Source organism: Drosophila rhopaloa, unplaced genomic scaffold, assembly GCF_018152115.1.
Source record: "Drosophila rhopaloa isolate 14029-0021.01 unplaced genomic scaffold, ASM1815211v1 contig_69, whole genome shotgun sequence".
NCBI lineage: Eukaryota > Metazoa > Arthropoda > Insecta > Diptera > Drosophilidae > Drosophila > Drosophila rhopaloa.
In genome coordinates this window covers 1,521,146-1,541,658 of record NW_025335166.1, presented here as the reverse complement: position 1 = coordinate 1,541,658, position 20,513 = coordinate 1,521,146, and the positions used below count along the sequence as shown (strand labels likewise).

The 20,513-nt window shown below is 44.2% G+C and overlaps 4 protein-coding genes across 5 annotated transcripts; 3 read left to right on the top strand and 1 right to left on the bottom strand.

Annotated features, from left to right (window-relative positions):
• Positions 1 to 198: 198 nt before the first annotated feature.
• Positions 199 to 11,295, top strand: LOC108049624 (latrophilin Cirl). Of its 2 annotated transcripts, XM_017130867.2 has the most exons (13): positions 199 to 737; positions 880 to 948; positions 1,554 to 1,654; positions 1,994 to 2,183; positions 2,484 to 3,931; positions 3,988 to 4,215; positions 4,270 to 4,480; positions 4,537 to 4,777; positions 6,352 to 6,517; positions 6,573 to 6,802; positions 7,116 to 7,213; positions 7,280 to 9,076; positions 9,642 to 11,295. In XM_017130867.2, the coding sequence occupies exons 4-13, from the start codon at positions 2,149 to 2,151 to the stop codon at positions 10,126 to 10,128; spliced, it is 4,941 nt and encodes a 1,646-aa protein (XP_016986356.2). In that variant the 5' UTR covers positions 199 to 737; positions 880 to 948; positions 1,554 to 1,654; positions 1,994 to 2,148; the 3' UTR covers positions 10,129 to 11,295. The 2 variants fall into 2 exon arrangements, with proteins under 2 accessions (XP_016986356.2, XP_016986357.2); XM_017130868.2 differs by having other exon boundaries at positions 1,554 to 2,183; positions 4,282 to 4,480.
• Positions 11,296 to 12,191: 896 nt separating this feature from the next.
• On the top strand, positions 12,192 to 12,936 carry LOC108049639 (vacuolar protein-sorting-associated protein 25). The gene is made up of 2 exons (XM_017130892.2): positions 12,192 to 12,326; positions 12,379 to 12,936. Exons 1-2 carry the CDS (start codon positions 12,277 to 12,279, stop codon positions 12,851 to 12,853), a joined length of 525 nt encoding a protein of 174 aa, XP_016986381.1. The 5' UTR covers positions 12,192 to 12,276; the 3' UTR covers positions 12,854 to 12,936.
• A 444-nt stretch (positions 12,937 to 13,380) lies between these two features.
• Positions 13,381 to 15,647, top strand: LOC108049637 (nucleoporin Gle1). Its single transcript, XM_017130890.2, has 2 exons — positions 13,381 to 13,495; positions 13,549 to 15,647. Exons 1-2 carry the CDS (start codon positions 13,493 to 13,495, stop codon positions 15,535 to 15,537), a joined length of 1,992 nt encoding a protein of 663 aa, XP_016986379.2. The 5' UTR covers positions 13,381 to 13,492; the 3' UTR covers positions 15,538 to 15,647.
• Positions 15,648 to 15,671: 24 nt separating this feature from the next.
• Positions 15,672 to 17,268, bottom strand: LOC108049638 (zinc finger CCCH domain-containing protein 15 homolog). The gene is made up of 3 exons (XM_017130891.2): positions 17,089 to 17,268; positions 16,528 to 16,962; positions 15,672 to 16,468 (listed from the first exon to the last, which is right to left on the bottom strand). The coding sequence occupies exons 1-3, from the start codon at positions 17,158 to 17,160 to the stop codon at positions 15,758 to 15,760; spliced, it is 1,218 nt and encodes a 405-aa protein (XP_016986380.1). The 5' UTR covers positions 17,161 to 17,268; the 3' UTR covers positions 15,672 to 15,757.
• Positions 17,269 to 20,513: the final 3,245 nt, after the last annotated feature.

Here is a 20,513-nt window from a genome sequence, read left to right as displayed (position 1 = left end):
TTTGGTTCTTAGTTTATATGTTAATATGTATTAGATATATTCATTATAACGAATTATTTTTGCTTTAAACAGGAGCTCAAATTGTTCCTCTTCAATTTAATCTACGCGCTCTCTCTGCCAACAAGTTGGCAGTCCAAAACCTCAGTTTTGTGTGCTGGCAATGCCTTCTGAATTCAACCAGACATTCAAGTATACAGAATTTTTCTAAAAGAAAGTTGATTGTGAATCGAGCTCTCAAACGAATAGGAACGGTCTAAAATGAAGGGAATTTAAGCAATGAAATAAAGTGAAATAAATACCAATTGTGAAACAAAAGCTAATATTAAAGCATCTACAAAACAACTGTTAATAGTTGAGATATAAAAGTACGACTTAAACTCAGCTTTAATTGACAATTTTTCCATTACGAATAACTACGTCAGCAAATCGCATAGAAAATCCTTAATTGACTATTAAAATCAACAGGAAAAAAGTTTCTCAAGTGCTAGAATGTGTAATTTTTGTGATAATCAAGAAAAATCGACATATTTCATGATGAAAAAAGTGTCTGGTGGCAGAACAAAGAAAGCCATCAAAAATGGGGCTCCACGGGGCAAGAAAAAACTTGACGAAGCGCAGCTGCAGCAACTTTTCTCTATATGTTCATATATAGTGTGCATCGGGTGTACAAAGAAAACGAGTCTTTGTTCTGCCCATAAATCGATGGCGATGCAACAACAACTACCACGAAGAGCAGGGTGTGTATTTTTAGGCTCCCTTTTTCCCTTCTCCACTCCCCGTTTTCTTATCTTCTGTTTGTCGTTTGCCTGCTTGTTCGTGTTTGCTTATGTATGTCTTAAATATGTAAACAATTATCTTATGGCTTCTTTTCCTTTTCAGATAGTAGAGTTGAAGCGTCTTTTCAAGCCAGACTTGCCTGTGGAAAACTCGACTGGAAATTCGTAAGAGGTATGTATCATTTGACCTGAAAATGGGTCATCCACTCAGTTCAGTGAAAGAAAACGGGTATTTCTTCTTTAAATGTTATTTTGTAGCTTACCAAAAAAATTTTAAAACTCTAAAAAACTCTTTTTATTTAAAGAACTTAAAATAAAATCCTTTTTACTGAATACCAAATCAAATGCTATATCTTGTCTTTTAAGGAGTAGACTTAATATGAGCAATTTCACAATAACCTAAAACAATCTTTTAAAATCTTATTAATTTCCCTGGAATAATTATTAAAATAATAAAATAAGTCAGGCCTTAAAAACCACAAATTTTCTATTTTAGCGTGACCTGAATTTAGGTCATTATGATACACAAAAATTATACAATTATATGGAAAAAATACTTAAGCAGATAGATATAGTTAAAAGGACTTTTAATTTGTTAACATTAGAAATGTAATAAAAAACAAAATTTCAATGGTTACGATTACTTCTATTGGTAAAAAAAGAATGATTACTTTGATTTTAAATTTCTTGTGTTTGATCATTTCAAATGACACTCCTAATTGACCGATGATTTCATAACCCAATAACAGGAGTTTCTTATCTTATCTGTTCTTGCAGTTTCAACACTCCGAATCAAGCCAGACAATCCCCAATGATCTTGGCCGATTAGAAGTCATGATGGACGTCCGATGATTAGTGAGCTGGGCCGGCAGGATTTGGTATTTATGACTACTATTCTACTTGCTTCCAAGCATCCATCGCTAACGACCCACCAAATCCACAAATCAACCACAACATATACTAAGTATATCCCAGGCAGTGTAAAAGCGTATCATGCTACCAACCGAATGGTTTATTTCCTATGTGCATATATCGTTAGTGCCTAAGTGTATTTGCAGGTCCTACAACAAACCAAACCAAACCAAACTACAACAACCAGCGCATCGCCACTAATCACTATATTTCTATATATGCCATATATTTGTATGCCATGATCTGATCACATAAATCCCAAACCTGCCCATTATCCCACGACTTATGAACCGTTCGCCTTGCAGTTTCCAAGTACCAAACCGCTTACGCCTGCGAAGGTAAGAAACTGACCATCGAGTGCGATCCCGGAGATGTGATCAACCTGATACGGGCCAACTACGGCCGCTTCTCGATCACCATCTGCAATGACCACGGGAATGTAGAGTGGAGTGTCAATTGCATGTTTCCAAAGTCACTCAGCGTACTGAACTCAAGGTAAAGTCTTACGCTAACTTAAATTGAACCACTATTTGGCAAGAAAAATATTCTAATCGACCCTTTTACATTCCTAAGTTCTAAAAATTAGATTGACTTATAAATAATTCGAGTTAGAGCTTTAAAATTTTTTTTAAAAAAAAAAAAAAATTTTTTAAAAAAATATATAAATTTTTTACTTTATTTTTTTAAATTCAAAACTTTTTAATGTTCTATTCAAAAAAATGGGTTAAAATAATGTTTTCGTAAAATAAAATTAAAAAAAAAAAAAACCATATTAAATTTTAATTATGATTTCAGATGTGCCCACAAGCAGAGCTGCGGAGTGCTGGCAGCTACGAGCATGTTCGGAGATCCCTGCCCCGGGACCCACAAATATCTGGAGGCGCACTACCAGTGCATCAGTGCAGCCCAAACCTCGACGACGACCAACAGGCCCAGTCCACCGCCATGGGTGCTCAGCAATGGTCCGCCGATCTTTGGCAACGGCAGTGGCCTGATCCATCCGCCAGGCGTCGGAGGCGGTGCACCTCCACCGCCCCGACTTCCCACGCTGCCCGGAGTGGTGGGAATCAGCGGGAATCCAGGTCTTTTTAACGTGCCGCCGCAACACACGGCCGTCACCCACTCCACGCCCTCGAGCAGCACGGCGGCTGTGGGCGGCGGACGACTCAAGGGCGTGGCCACCTCCACCACGACCACCAAGCATCCGGCTGGTCGCCACGATGGGCTGCCCCCGCCGCCGCAACTGCACCACCATCACAACCACCACGGCGAAGAGGGCGCCGCACCCACCAAGCCGAGCAGCAAGCTTCCGGCTGCCAGCAATGCCACGGCTGCCTCCAACACCCGCATCCTTACGGGCGTGGGAGGATCCGGAACCGATGATGGTACTCTGCTGACCACAAAAAGCTCGCCCAACCGGCCACCGGGCGCTGCGGCCAGTGGGTCCCCCGTATCCGGGAATAACAGCGTGGTGCGCACCATCAACAACATCAATTTGAATGCCGCTGGAATGTCCGGGGGCGAAGACGAATCCAAGTTGTTCTGCGGACCCACCCATGCCCGCAATCTCTTCTGGAACATGACCCGGGTGGGCGATGTGAACGTGCAGCCGTGTCCAGGCGGAGCAGCCGGCATAGCCAAGTGGCGCTGCGTGCTGATGAAGCGGATGCCAGACTCCGGCTACGATGAGTACGATGACGATCCGAGCTCCACTACTCCGGCGCCCAGCGGTGGCGGTGAACCGCCGGTGAGCATGGCCCACAAGGTGAACCAGCGGCTGCGCAACTTCGAGCCCACCTGGCATCCCATGACCCCGGATCTGACGCAGTGCCGCAGCCTCTGGCTGAACAATCTGGAAATGCGGGTCAACCAGCGCGACTCTTCGCTGATCTCCATCGCCAACGATATGTCCGAGGTGACCAGTAGCAAGACGCTCTACGGCGGCGACATGTTGGTCACCACGAAGATCATCCAGACTGTGTCCGAGAAGATGCTGCACGACAAGGAGACCTTCCCGGATCAGCGACAGCGCGAGGCCATGATCATGGAGCTGTTGCATTGCGTGGTCAAAACTGGGTCGAACCTGCTGGATGAATCCCAGCTCTCCTCGTGGTTAGACCTCAATCCGGAGGACCAAATGCGTGTGGCCACGTCCCTGCTAACCGGCCTGGAGTACAATGCCTTCCTGCTGGCGGATACGATCATCAGGGAGCGCAGTGTGGTGCAGAAGGTCAAGAACATATGTGAGTTTTTGGTCCATTGAGGTTATTCCCTGGTACTTACATCAATTCGCTTTCAGTGCTCTCCGTACGCGTGCTGGAAACCAAGACCATCCAGTCCAGCGTGATCTTCCCGGACTCGGATCAGTGGCCCTTGAGTTCCGATCGCATCGAGCTACCTCGGGCGGCTCTCATCGATAATAGCGAAGGTGGCCTGGTGCGCATTGTATTCGCCGCCTTCGATCGCCTGGAGTCCATCCTTAAACCCAGCTATGATCACTTTGATCTTAAGAGCTCCCGCAGCTATGGTAAGTCTCTTGGAATGAAATCCAGTCAATGGAATGATCTTAATCTTGCCTTAGTTCGCAACACAGCAATTCTGGCCAACGACAGCGATGCCAATGCGGGGGAGATTCAGCAGCGCCTTCGCATCCTGAATAGCAAGGTGATCTCAGCCAGCTTGGGCAAGGGGCGGCACATACAGCTCTCGCAACCCATAACCCTGACCCTGAAGCATCTGAAGACCGAGAATGTGACGAATCCCACCTGCGTGTTCTGGAACTATATTGACCAGTAAGATTCTTGATTACTTTTTTTAAGACTTATGCCAAATAAAATTCCCTTTTCAGTGCTTGGTCTGCCAATGGCTGCAGCTTGGAGTCCACGAATCGCACGCACAGCGTCTGCAGCTGCAACCACCTGACCAACTTTGCCATTCTCATGGACGTGGTGGACGAGCACCAGCACTCGCTGTTCACCATGTTCGACGGCAACATGCGCATCTTCATCTACATCAGCATCGCCATCTGCGTGGTGTTCATTGTGATTGCCCTGCTCACGCTGAAGCTCTTCAACGGGGTCTTTGTCAAGGTAAGAAACGGCTCCAACCCGTTGCCGCATCAGCGGGCGGGCAGCAGGCGCCAGCAGAACAATATACGCGACCAGACCCACGAGTCCTTGACCCTGACCACGCCCACCAGTCAGACCAATGTGTCAACGCCCAGCCACGGCAACACAAACTTTATTCAGCACAATTCCATTCGTAATTCGCATCGCAACAATCTGAACTACAATGTCCAGCAGCAGCAGCAACAGCAGCAGCAACAAGTAGTTGCAGCAGCTGCTGCTGCTGTGGTGCTGTCGAATCAACCACAGCGGAACATGCAACATGCCATGAACAACTTAAATCTGAATCTGCATCAACATGGTCAGCAGACAGCCGCTGCTGCAGCAGCTGCTGCCTCAATTGCTGCTGCACTGCAGCAACATGCCGTGCAGGCTAGCAATGCCAGCAACAACCTCAACATTAGCCACAACTATCTGCAGCAGCAGCATGTCCAGCAGCAGCAGCAACATGGCCAGCAGCAGCAGCCACACCCGCACCGCAATCACAACCTGAATGTGGACGGCAATGGATTGGACAACACGAACAACATCATTATGCAGGCCAACATGGATGACTTACAATATAAGTGGTGGTGGTGGTGAAAAAACAAAATCAGATAAACAAACACGAATTTTAGGCTAGGCTAGGCTCTCTAGACTTATGTATTTATGTTCGGGAGACACATGTGATATAATGCTTAAGTAACTCAAATTGTTAATGAAACTCCCTCTGATAGGAATCAAACATAAGACTCAAAAGCTGTGCCGGGAAGCGATGATCCCTCTGGAAGTGGGCAAGGACCTCCGCAATCCCTGGCCGTTGAACTTAGATCGGTCATCGCATCCCAGTGACAGTTTGAACGCGAAGACTCCGCTTATATTTATGTATCGTAGTAATTTGTCATAGTATAAGTTTAGCGCACTTTTTCCCAACCAATTTGTGTTTTTCTCCATGTGAAAGACACACTTTTTCGTTTTATTAGAAATCATCACTCTGGCATGTTGTACTTATATAATCATTTGTGAGACATCCTAACCCCTATATGTGCATTCATTGTTTAACAAATTTAACCTAGACATCGTACAATTGATTTAATACCTTAAAACATTTCTGATTTCATTTGTATTTAATTAATTAATAAAATATAAAATGTTGCTAATTTTGTCCTGTAACTATTGCATTTTGTGTTTGTTCATTTAATTTGTATATATATTTTCTATATGTTGTGCTTGTTTCGTGTCTTGTTCATTGTTGTATTCAATGCGTATAATATTCTTTATTTATCGTATTACTCTTAGTCTTTGGATTTTTCACCACCACCCACCAAAATTATTGTTAACCAAATCCTAAATTAAGTTTGACCATCAAAATTGAAACCTATTCAAAAGAGACGCCACATATTAACTACTTTCTTTGAATTTCCTGACATTCTTTTGTGATCGAATCCTTAGGGCATTTTACCTTCTTCTGCTGGTTCTGCCTCCAAAGAAAACTCTCTGACCTCTGAAACTTATTTAAACTTTCCTCTCTGTCTCCTCTATTTATCTTTCCAATCCAGTCCGCCCGCACCTCGATTTATACCAGCATTTACCTTTGCCTGCTGGCCATCGAGCTGCTTTTTCTCCTGGGCATTGAACAGACCGAAACAAGCATTTTCTGCGGCTTCATAACCATTTTCCTCCACTGTGCCATATTATCTGGCACCGCCTGGTTCTGCTACGAAGGTAAGATGGCCCGATTGCGCCTCCATTTTGCAGCTCTAACCTATCGCCTCTGCAGCCTTCCATTCGTACTCCACCCTCACCTCGGACGAGCTCCTGCTGGAGGTGGACCAGACGCCCAAGGTCAACTGTTACTACCTGTTGTCCTACGGGCTGTCGTTGAGCGTGGTGGCCATCTCGCTGGTCATCGATCCCAGTACATATACCCAGAACGATTATTGCGTGCTGATGGAGGCGAATGCCCTGTTCTATGCCACCTTTGTGGTGCCGGTGCTCATCTTCTTTGTGGTAAGTTAATGGGGCAATTAAAGGATTTTTATAAAATATATTAGTTTTATGTTTTGAAACACTATTTGCCAGTACAAAAAAAATTGAGTTCGTAAAGAGACTTCAAGTTATAAAATTGGGTATATTTTGATTAATTGTCAGGACTATAAGCACATTAATATATGAAGTTTAAATAATTTATATTAAAAAATCTTTTTAAAATTAAAGAAAATAACTAGTTTTCTATTTTTTATTTACACTCACAATAATTAAGTTACATTGTAATCATATTAATATTATAATAATATCATTAAAACATTGTATATATCTTTAGGCTGCCATTGGTTATACGTTCCTGTCCTGGATCATCATGTGTCGCAAGAGTCGCACGGGTCTGAAGACCAAGGAGCATACTCGACTGGCTAGCGTGCGGTAGGTTTAATTTGAAAACCGCTTGAAATATTATATGATAATCTAAAACCCATACTCCGCTCTTAGTTTCGACATACGATGCTCCTTTGTGTTCCTGTTGCTGCTCAGTGCCGTTTGGTGCTCCGCCTATTTCTATTTGCGGGGAGCCAAGATGGACGAGGACACGGCTGACGTGTATGGCTATTGCTTCATCTGCTTCAACACCTTGCTGGGGCTCTACATCTTCGTGTTCCACTGCATCCAAAACGAGAAGATTCGGCGGGAGTACCGAAAGTATGTGAGGCAGCATGCCTGGTTGCCGAAGTGCCTGCGCTGTTCGAAGACATCCATTTCGTCGGGCATAGTGGCGGGCAATGGACCCACAGCCGGAACACTCTGCAGTGTTTCCACCTCGAAGAAACCCAAGCTGCCGCTGGGAGTGAGCGAGGAGGCTCACGATGACCCCCAGCTGCAACCGGCGACGGGCGTGGCTGTCACAGACGATGCCATAATGGGAGCCAGCTCCGATTGTGAACTAAATGAGGCCCAGCAAAGGAGGACCCTGAAGAGCGGACTGATGACGGGAACACTGCAGGCACCACCGCAAACACTTGGGGGCCATGTGGTGCTCGAAAGGGGCAGTACCTTGCGCTCCACTGGACACGCTTCACCCACCAGTTCCGCCGGATCCACACACCTTATCTTCGCCCACAAGCAACAACAGCAGCAGCAGCAACAACCGGGACCCTTGGGCGAGTCCTACTACCACCAGCCGGACTACTACAGCTGGAAGCAGCCACCGACTGGAGCCGGAGGATTGAAGGCCCAGCGGGAGTACTACAACAATGCCGGAGCAGCCGCCTCCTCGCCGCAGCAGGCGCACGAGGTCTTCTACTGGACCCAGAAGCCGAACAGCCAGCATGGCAAAAAGAAGAGGGGTGCCGGCGGAGTTCCCGCCTCGCCGAGCGGATCCCTGCACAGTCGCACGGCCGCCGCCTCCCAGGTGCTCTTCTATCCCTCGTACAAGAAGACCAAGCCGGGCCAGCCCGCCGGCTATCCGCAGTACGCGGAGGCGTTGGACCCACCACAAGCCGCCACTGGCAACGCGGCTGCCTTCTACCAGCAGCAGCAACAGTTGCGTCGCCAGCAGCACCTTCAGCAGCAGCAGCAGCAACAACAACAGCTCTCCTCGGATGAGGAGCAGGCCGAGCAACATGCTCACCTGTTGCACCTGCAACGACGAGCTGGTGGCCAGCAACAGCTGCCCGCCCCGCCGCCGCACATGGCGCAGTACCAGCAGGAGTTCATGCAGCGCCAGTATAGAAATAAGCATTCCAACTGTGATCTGGGCATGGGCGATGCCTACTACAACCAGGGCAGCGTCGGCGGCGCGGATGGCGGGCCGGTGTACGAGGAGATCCTCAGCAACCGCAACTCGGACGTGCAGCACTACGAGGTGGGTGACTTTGATGTGGACGAGGTGTACAACAACAGCGTGGGCACCGGCGTCTTCAACAACATGCGAGCGGCGGTGGCCGCCGGCGGGAGTCGCTATGGCGGCGGCAGCCTCAGTGGCGGCAGCGTCTCGTCCAGGAGCCAGCAGCAGCAGCTCCAGAAGCAGCAGCAGCAACAACAGTCGCTGGCCCAGCAAAGATCGGCCCGACGCTGCACGGCGGATGATGACGACGACGACGACGAGGACGAGGAGGAGGATGAGGAGAGGGCAACGGCCGCGGAGCAATTGCACGACAGAGTCTGTGATGAGGATGAGGAGGAAGACGAGAGCGACTTGGAGGACGATGCTCATGGACTGCCACCCCAGAGCGATGAGCGCATGCGTCGCCTGATGGCGATGCAAGACGAGGACTTTAAGCGGCGGTTTCAGTAAGTATTTATGTCGTTTAAACTTCCTTAATTATTCTAATTCTAAAACTTAATTTTTTAAAACAATATGGCTCGTTATATTTAAAATTAGTTCTTAAAAGTTCAATAATTGCTAATTTCAAATGCTTCAAACTTTTTTGAAGACTTTTTTGAAATACACCTTTTTTGAGGTTGTTGACCTATTTAACAAAAAGATTTTAATAATTGAAATTTTTAGAATATGAGAATTTTAAGACGACTCCATTTTTATTGAAATGTGATATTCAAGATGTGTGTCAAAATTACTTGGAAACTTACAAACCGATCTTGAACTGGTTGAGCATTTTTAATTACTTTTAATTTTTGGTTAGTGAAAATCGAGCTTTTCAGTAGTTGTCGAACAAGAAAACTTGGAAATCGCCTATTTTTATATTTGCCAATGAGGGAAGCCTCATTTCTGTTGTTACACCTTTCATAATTAATAAATAATTTCCACCTCAAATAATTTAAATGAAATAACTATTATATTTTATAATTTTGTTTTATAAGAAAAATCATTATTAACGCATCTTATTCACCTATTCAGACGTCAGCTGCGTAAGCATGGAGCGCCCTTGGACTACGGATCCTTGCCGCCGGGATCGGCGCCAGGATCAGGTCCGCACCCCGAGCACAACGGTGCGGTTTTTGGGGTTAGCGGCGGCGTTGGTGAGGGCTCCATGCGTGGCGCATTCCGGCAGCAGCAGCAGCAACAGCAACAACCACTGAATGCCAAGTCGCCAGGCGCTCGTCTGGCGGTCAACGAGCTATTCGGTCACGGCATCGCCGGACCACCGCTGCCGCCGGCCAATCAGACGCCCGCGCAGAAGCGTCAGCAGCTACAGAAATTGTCACCACAGTCCACCACATCATCGTCGTCGCATACATCACACAGCAACCCCAATCCTCACCAGCTCGCCCATCCGCACCCACACCCCCATCTGCATCCCCCGCACCATCAGCAGCGCCACTTGTCGGCCATGCTCGATGAGAACAACACGGTGCGGTGCTATCTGGAACCACTGGCCAAGTGAGCCGATAGCGCAACTCCAACGGAACAGTCTTAGGCAAAAATTGTAGCTTAGGATCTCTAGCTATACCTAGTATTAGTCGTTAGTCGAAATATGGAGCATTGTGTGAAACAACATGCTGTCATGCTATACGTGCAGTGATTCGAGAATCCCAAAACTTTATGAATGTATATGAAATAACTCAAACCTAGACCATAGGCACACATCCATCCCACACACGAAGCCGTGCAAGCTTAACCAAAATACGAAGGATGTGGGGATTGGGTCCTTCGACTTGCATGCATTTTATACCAACTTGGAAATCGATATTAAATATAAATGTATGTACCATATATGTATAATGTATTGTAATACATGTCACCACATGCCATTTTTAAATACTTAAATAATAATTTAAACAACCAGAAAATCAAGTATATATATGGATGTATATGTATAAGATCTGAGAACTGTATGTACATGATATATAGAATGCAGGCGAATTATGTTTTATGTATTTTGTAAGGAATCAATTGTTTTTGATTTTCGCTGATTATGCTCGTAAGATTAATATACGCAGGCTTAAGATTTGTTTCGTGTTTCATAAACCAAAAAGAAAACCTACGTTTCGGAATTTTGTAATGTTTTGCTATCCAACTGCCGTTTTACACCTCTGAACCAAATATTCCTTCCAACAATGAAACAAGTGTAAAGACATGATTTCGAGGGAATTACAATGCCATTTTGTTATTGCATTTCATTTACGTTGTAAGCGAACCAGAGCGAAGCATTTGAAGTGAACATTTTCATCAATATAGATGCTTTAAGCACACATATAGGGGCATTTATTTTATATTTTTTGAAGAGAGTTCGTAGAATGCTTTATTATTTATACGATATAACGAGAGATTAAATAAAACGAATGCTATGAACATGTCTTGGAAATTGCATTGCAGGCACCAAACCGAAACAGATAGAGCAGCATACGGAAATACCTATATAGCAAAGAAAGATTTCAACCAAACCTCACTTGTTAACTAGGAACTAACTGAAAACTCTTTAAACACTAGCCAGCTGACATCCACACACTAAACTGTACTATCCCTACTCCCCGAATGGCATTCTCTCTAGAATTTCACGCATGTGTACAAAAACCAAATAAAATAAAGTGCAAAAAAGATGATTACCATATACTATATGTCGTACATACCAGGCCAAGGAAGCTCCAGAGGCAGCCGCCCCAGCTCGATCTAATTTGATCCGAACAGCAAGTTAAACTTGAAGAAAACCAAAGCACACAATCGATAAAGATAGTAATTAAGCACCCGCAGCATACCACACGAGTTAGTGTATAAAAAAGGAATGGGAAACCCAATATGGGGACGAGGAATACGGAATAGCAGATATTGAATGTATAGTGTTGCGCCTCCTAGTAATTTACTTATATTAAACCAGATATATCAGATACGAGTATATATATGTGAATATATATTGATGATGCAAGCCAATGCAACCCCTATTTCGTCACCACATCCTCACCAAATCTATTTGAGAGTACTTACATCTGAGATCTGAAAACTAAACCGAAAACAAGACACCCAAATCAAACTTTATGGAAAAGCCCGATGAAAATGTTAATGTACACAATTTTTTCTATTTAAGACAAAAATACAAGAAATGGATTGCATTTTAATGTAAATGGAAGTGATGTGTTTTTATGGGATATTTGGATTTCAAACATTTTATTTTTTGAATATTGATATCGGTTTATTAAAAACCCTTATTGTTTAATAAAAGCTTTTGAAAAAATATATATGCTGTATGTAGTCTTGAATTTTTTTGTTTATTTTGACACTAGCTCAATTGAAATCAACATAAATTTATATAGAGAATCTATTGTAGACATTTTTAAAATCAAATAAATATTTATTTTAATGATAATAAAACTGATTTGACAAGCATTACATTTTTTAGAAATTAATTGGTCACGACTTTGTTATCAGCGTAAACTACAAAAGTAACGAATATTTTTCAAAAATAAACCTATTTATAATTTGAAATGTATTTTGATTCTGTTGCGCAGTATTTTTCCGTTAAGCCTATACGGTCACTCCCAACCATTAGTAATCCTTCTCGCTGGCAAAACAAATGTTTATTTCGTAGTTCATTAAGATGACAGATTTCCAATGGCCCTGGGAGTACACCTTCCCCCCCTTCTTCACGTGAGTAGAGTTCAGAAGATAGCCAAGCACCCGGATAACCCCAGGCATTCAGTTTACAGCCCCACGAAGAAACCAGACTCCAGCAGCTGAAGGTCTGGACAGATCTCTTTCTAAAATACCTCAGGCACACGAACAGGTTTACGCTGAGCATCGGAGACCAGACGTCTCCGCTGTTCCACAACGAATCCCTGAAGCGCCGCCTCTCGCCGGAGCTCATCCTGGCGATCCTGGCCGAACTGGAGCGGACTGGCCATGCGAATCCGCTGGACAAGCGCCGCCAGGAGTGGCAGGTGTACTGGCACACACTCGAGGAGTACGGCAACATGGTCTACGATTGGGTGCAGGAAACGGGCCAGACGAACAGCATCTGCACGCTCTACGAGATCGCCTCCGGGGAGAACACCGCCCAACAGGACTTCCACGGCGTGGACGAGGCGGTGCTGCTTAGTGCCCTCCGATTGCTGGAGGAGAAGGGAAGGTGCGAGCTGATCGAGATGGACGGCAGCCACGGCGTTAAGTTCTTCTAAATGTCCATAGCGCTTTGTTAACTATGTATCAATCGATGCGAATTGTGTTTCCGTATATTAAAAACTAATCGAATGTAAAAATATCTTTTTGGTGGAGCCCTAATTGGTAACTTCCTATTTTTTAAATCAGCTGATAGTGAAACAGACCAAAAATGACTTTTGCATTATTAATTATTACATTTGGACATTATTATTTTAAAACGTAACAAATGCCTTCTGGTTTAATATACTATTATACTATTATTAATATAATACAATTAATTTCAGCAAGAAGGGAATCCAATTCTATTTTTAAAGCCACAACTTTAATGGTGTTAAGCTAATTACAATTCAAAGATCATTTTCGAAATGGGAAACATTTTTTTTATAACCAGGTATTAAAATAGGTTTTATGTCCAATAACCAAAAATTATTAAAAAATTCGAAATGGAATTCATTCTTAAAGTTTTGTAACGCTAAAATCAAATAATAGTATCACGTAAATTTAACCAATTTCAACAAATTTCAAAATTTAATAGGACCGTATATCTCCACCCATTCACAATAACGGAAGTCAGAAACGGACGAGTTGGCAGCCCGACATCATATTTTGGTTGACCGCCGCAAAGAAAGTAGTTTTTATACTCAAAGTACGACATAATGGTAAGCGTAACCAAGCCAATTCATAAAACTAATAATTAAAGAGATCTTCGTAGAGCATGAACGACTTAATGCGCGCGCTGGACTGGTTAAATGTGGAATCGACTCTGCAACACGCGGCCCTGGCGTCCGAGACGTGCACAGGCAGAACTTTGGGCGAGGATCGCGAACCCTTGTGGGTGGAGGGCAGAAAACAAAGTCCAAAAGCAACCGTAATAAAGGAGGAACTCCCAGATATTAAGGAGGAGGCGCCCCAGCCGCCAGTATCCGTCTTTGAGCCCAGTATATCCTGCTTTCCCGACGTACAGGCCATCAACGCCAGCATTGTGAGGCGAGAGCTTGCGGAGGAAGGCAAAAGGTGCGTTCGCCAACAGTTGAAGGCCCTCAAGGACAAACAGGATGCACTGCGGCAGTCACGCAAATCCTTGCAAAAGGAGGAGGAGCGCCAGCGAGACCAGTTGCAGCAAAGGGCGCTGCGGGAGCGCAACGAAATCCTGCTAGTCCAGAAGGCCGACCAGATGACCAAGGCCCAACTGGAGGACCAGCATCGCGAGCAGTTGGCCCTGCGCCAACAGACTGACCAAAAGCTGCACAAACTGGCCCTGGAGGGCGTGTCCCGCTGCCAAAGGAGATTTAACCAGAAGTACGAGGGTATTGCCAGGATACTTCTCTCGCTTGACAGAGAAACGGTCCAGGTGTGCTCCACCCAGAACACACAGCTCAAGGAGCTGGGCCAGAAGTTCGAACAGCTCGTCAGCACGGTGAAAATGGGCAAGTGCGAGATGCAGAGCCAGTTCCTGTGCTCCATCCTTAAGGCGGAGGAGTGCTGCAAGAGCCTAGATGCCTTGGAAATGGACATTATAAAGCAGCTGGCCGAGTTCTCCGAGCAAATCCAGCAGCAACTTAAGATGGAGGCGGACAAGAAGCTGGAAGAGGAACGTCAGCGGCAGCTAGAGGAGGAAAAGCAGCGACAGGAGAAAGAGTTGTCGGAGGCCAAGGAGAAGCAGCAACTGGCCGAGGCTGCCAAGGCAGAAGCGGCCAAAGCTCCTGCTCCCCCGGAAATAAAAAGCCAAGACGTGTCACCTGCCACCACTGCAGCCTCATCTTGTGTCCACCCAGACCGACTGACGTTCTACAACGAAATCATTTCGCTGTATCAGTCCAAAGTGGATGCAGTAAAGCCGTTGCAAACGGAGGAGTCGCTGAAGCAGTACCGCACCGGCTGCCAGAGAGCCATCAATCTGCCCCTTAACGCCATTTCAGCAGTCAGTCCGCAGCATCTGGGCCAGAACTTTGACAAACTATACAGCTTCTTTGCCGGGCAGCCTGTTAAAGTTATGAATGGCTCTACCATTACCATTAACGACCATCCGCTCGCCCGAGACTATTGCATGCTTCTGATGGCCAAGAAGTTTGTCAGTCAATCGGAGACCGCCATCTCCAGTAATCCGCAGGCGGCGTTTCCCTTCGCCTCAGTTATTATCACTTTCTGGAAGCTGCTGCCCGACTTTGGCAAGGTCTTCCTGGCCTACATGTACAAGGAGTCGCCCTTTTTGGTGCCCTATGTAATACCCCAACAGCAAGGACAGACCCCGGAGCAGTATCTGAAGTCCATAGGCTATCGGCTGTCGGACAAAAACGAGCTGGAGAAGCCAGACATTTACTTGAAACGACAGACGGGAGTCGCTCGCCTCTACGCAGCTGTGATCATCACCCAAGGACGCAAGGGAGCCGGGCCGGAACAGTGCTTCGAGCTGGAGGAGGGCTGGCTTTGGCTATCCCATATGGTGAACGTAAAGCCGATCCCCGACATCAGTGCCACCATGATCATGGAGATGCTGCAGACCCTCGGCTACGAGCTGTTACGCAGCTACGGCAAGCAGTTTATGAAGCTGCTGATCTACATTCAAAATATCTACATGCCCCAGCTGGCGGCCTATGACGAAGGCGGCCCGAAAACACGGCTGGAAATGCTTCTGGCCAAGTTCCTTCGTGAACGTCAGATCCCCCAGGCCATCGGAGTTTTGCCGCCAGGCTTTTGGTAGTCTTACGACTTAGTATATTAATATTAAATAATTTAAAAAAATTTTAATTTAAGGAATGTTCCTAGTAGTCATCAGTTGGTTTAAAATATACTCAATGAGACAAAGACAACGATCCATTTCCAGAAATGCAACAGTTAAAAGCCACAACTTTATTTATTGAAAAGTAGCTAAAAGGCAGAAATCATTTAATGAACTCAATTCAAACAAAGTACATGGACGACTAGTCGTCGTCCTCATCATCCAGATCCAAGTCATCCAGTTCACCGGCCAGATCAACAAAGAGATCCTTGTTGATGGGGGCAGCATCGTTGGCGGGTGCAGACGACGAAGGGCCATCCTCCTCGGCCGCTGCGTCCTCTGCTGCGGCTGTTTTGGCTGCTTCCGTGGCCTGATCCAGTAGTCGGTTGGTGGAGGCAATGGTGCCCGAGCCGTCCACCTCCTTGGCAGCCAGCGACAGAGCGGCCAGATCCAGTTCCTTGAACTCCACGGCATTGTCGTCGTCGTCGTCCTCTCGCTTGTAAATGTCGAAGGCGGCGTCGCCCTCCTCCATGGGACCGTCGTCGACCAGGTCGGGATTGAAGCTGAACATCTCACGACCCGAAATGCCGAACTGTTTGCCCTTGCTGAAGTCGTTCTTCTTGCGCTCTTCCTCAGCGATCAGCTTGGCCTTCTTCTCGGACAGCTTGCGCTTCTTCCAGGCGAGGAAAGACTCCAGGGTTACGCGAGTCTGGTTGGATCCCAGGGCGGCGCGCTCCTTCTCGATCAGATCCACCAGCGAGATTTCCGTGGGCTTCTCCTCCTTCTTCTTGTCGCGCTTCAGCACATAGCCGGCTGGCAAGGCGTGCCGGTAGATGCACTTGCCGCCATTGGGGCACTCCCAGAACCAGCCGTACTTGGACTTCTCCACGGCCTCCAAGAAGAACTTGCAGATCTGTGGGAGAGTGAGTGGTTAATTGGGAATTTCGAGGACATGTTGAGTGTGAAACCCACAATATCCGTGGTGGGACGCTGCTTATCGCCGGAGCTCTTCTTCTCGACAACCTCCTTGAGCTTGGCATCGTCCCAGTTGGTCATCGGATCGTCCTCGTCGCGCATGTCCACGTATATGGAGCGCTTCTCCACCTTGTTCTCCTGGGACAGATCGTGGGAGAACTTGCACTTGTCGCCTTTGGTGCACAGACCCTGTTTGAAGAATGCGCAGACCACCGACTTGGGATCGGTGCCCTTTTCCACTTTCTGAGTCTGCACCGGCTTGAAGATCAAGGCCATCTCGCGCTGATCGGCCAGCTTCTTGTCCTTCTCCTCCTTGCGCTTGTCGCCATCCTGACGAGGATGCTGGCCGCCAGACTGCACTTGCTTCTGCACCTGCTGGATGAACTTCTGCTGCTTGTTGCCCTTCTTGTTCTTCAGTCCGAATGTCTTGTCCTGCCGGTGGAATAACATATGAGTTCTTCACTGATCATATCGAATTTCTCCCCGCCGGGCTTCCGCATCACGGAATTTCGATGGGGAGAGGGGCTCGCCCATCGGCTTCCCGGATTTGCAGCCTACCTCAATGACTTTCTCCTTTTTTTTCTGCTCCGTCTTCTTACTTGGACCTGGCGGCGCCTTTTTCGGGGGCATCTTCGGGCGGGACACGGGAATTTATCAACTCAAAACTAGAAATAAAGTCGAACCAAAGTTTTTTTGCACAACCACGCTGGAACAAGAGGCAGTGCCAGTGTGGCCAGAGCTGTACGCCAATCAAATACTAAACAGTGATAACATGACAAATATTAATTATAACCTTTACACATTATATTGTAATGAAAATAAATTGTTTAACTATTTTTGCAAACTTAAATATTACGATAAAATACAAAAGTCTGATGGTTGATGACTTTTCTAAGGGGGTCGAAACTTGGCTTTTGGTTTTAGCGCATTTTTAAACCAAATTCAAAATTTGAATTTATATCAAAAATACAACAAATATGAGAAAATATTTAATATCAAATAATAAAAATAAAAATAAAAGGAAAAATTACCAATGCAAGTTTTAATTAAAGAGTTATGGTCTTGTGTAATTTCTGAAACCTTTGCTAATTTTACTGTGCTCAACCGATTCAACCGATTCATCTGTTGAATAATTATATATTTATAAGATGATCGAAAAACATTTATTTTTTCTACCCTTTTGTTTTTGTTTACTTTACAATGGGCCTGTTTCAGCCCCTTTTTTATTATTATTTGTTTAAGCCCACTTCAGCGCACATGTTTAAGTTGTATATATTTCAATTATCTGCTCTGGTTCCCCTACGCCAATACTGAAATGGGTTTCAAAGGTCTTTTTACTCAAACACACATATGCTTTCGTACACAGAAAATAATTATGTGAACGTGGTTTTGAATAATAAATAGACATTAGAGCTCTATAATCTGCAATTAAAACAAAACCCAAGATAAAATATTTTCAATAAAAACGAATTTAAAATGTATATAACAACCTTTTCGTAAAATTAATTTATTAATTAAATAAACACTTTATTGGAAAATTATAAAAGTAAAAGGTGCATTCTTGTTAAAATAATCAAAACTTAAACGAATTCGTTAAAATTTTATTAAGTTTTAATCAGTATAAATAGTATCATTTAAAAATATTCTGCAATTAATGGATAATTTCGAATATATAAACAGAAATAACATTTTGGCATTCCTTTGGATTTTATATCTTTTAAGATTATTTTCAAAATCAGAATGAAATCTATTTTTCTTTTAAATACAATTTATATTAAAAAATATAAAAAACGTATATTATGAAGTAAAATCATATCTGATCTTATTTTCCCACGATCGAAATGAAATTATCCTTAATCGTATTTGAGGATCTTATCTGAATATATTACGATTAAATGAAACATTTTAAGGATCGGATATTTAATGTTTTTTTTTAGATCTTACTCTCCTTTTTATAGTCAAAAACTTGTGTGTTATAAAATGAAAATAAAAGATTGAAAAGATTTGATGGTATAATAAATACTTCTTTCATAAAAAAATATATCTGATCTTATTTCAAATACCCAAGATTGAATTGATCCTACATAACAAAAATTATCAATTAAAATATGATACCCCATCGATACGATCTTCGATCTGATCTTATTTCTTTCGGTGCACCCTCATGCCCACCAACACATGCACGGGTGATCCAGCGAGCGAGCGAGAGAGCAGCGGCGTGTCTCTTCGTGGGTGGCCCTTAATTCGTCGTCATCTTCTTGGGTGGTCTCTATTAGCCGGCCTGCTCGCACCCTCCCTTTGCTCCTTTGAGTGCGAGCGAGTGCGCTGGATCTGGATGTGCCCCCATTGATCATTTTCTCGTTTGATAGTGCGTGACGTCTCTGGGTAGGCCGTCTCGCTTGCACTAATTTATGCCGCCCGAATGGGGCGCCCATTTTTTTGATCCTTCGTCTGCGGCTCACTCGCGCTCATTTATTCGAGCATAAAATTAGCAATTATTTGTTTTTCTTGCGGGTCCGTCGTCTTTATGTTCTTTTTCTGTGTGCTCCTGGGCGGTCGTTCTGTGTGGTCCCCATTCGCGATCGGATGGAATCGTGGGGCATTATTTGCTTCTGCTTTTATGGCGCGACTCGGCATTTTCGGTTTTCTAGGAATCTGCGGATCCTAGTGCGCAAAAAATTCGTAAAGCTTTATAATCATCGTTCCGAGGAAAGCGAAATTATGTTTTTTTTTGGGTTGGGCTTGAAAATGCGAATGAGTTTAGGGTTTTGGACACTAAGCACACACACATCAAAAAATGGGTTAACTAAAGATTACATACACTACAAGAAATATAAAAAGAAAATACATATTTCATTTTATATCGATTTGATTCACAGTTTCCAAATATTGTTTTTTTTCTTCAATTCTCTTATATTTTTACCTGAGTAAGCAAATATTTTAATATTTATTTTGAATGTGTAAAGTTCGCATTTTCTAAGAGTATTTTTAAGTTTTAATACTAAAGACTTTATAAATATATAAAAATGTATGAGCACATCTAATCACAAATGATAAATATTACATAAAAGTTTGAATCCTTAAATTTATATGTATTATTTAATTTATTATTACATAATTTCAATACTTGCATATTATAAAATTAATAGCAATAAATTATTCGATTTGGATTAAAATATTTTAATTAAATGATGAATGTAAAACGTTTTCAGTAAGAAAAAGTGTATTAACTTTTAACATGGAATATAAGTAAAATAATTTACCAAGAAATTTGGTTATCTGTGGTTTTGGCTTAATTTTACAGGTATTTTTAGTGAAAGTTCTATGAAGATAAGTAACTTTAAATTAAATAGGATCAGCAAGTAAAGTACCATCAAGTTGTGCTTCACTGTAATTGGTCCAAACAACTTAGAACTTGCCCGGCGGCAGCAATAAAATTATGACAAGCACCAGCAGCAACATCAAATGTTGGCAACAATTATTGTGTTGTTGACAGCAAGATAGATAGCAATAATTTGCATCACCATCGCTGAGGAAACCGAACAACCAACAGCAATTGTTTGCGGCTGTTGGGCGTGTAATTTACAGCGCCAAGATCAAAAAACCAGCTGCAAGTTGCTGGCGTAACAAAAGGGGAGCAGCAGCAGCAGCAGCAACATGTTACTTTTGACAATATAACGCAGCGGCGTGGCGACAAGCAACTGGGAGCATCTCGGATCGGAGATACATATACACACATTTATCCCCCAGACGGAGGCATTCGTACTTCACGGTGGTCCCGCCATCTCCATCCCAAGCTTAGTTTCTGCTGTCAATCTGTGGCAAAAGGCAAATGCTGCTACTGTTTGCCGCAGACACAGACACACTCGTATAATTGCATATAGCGCCAGTTGAAGTTCCGGTCGGTTGGGTTTTTTTTTGCCCGTTGCACGCGCTTTCTTTTTTGTGCGGCGCCGCCGGCAGACGGGGCTGCACTGAGAAAA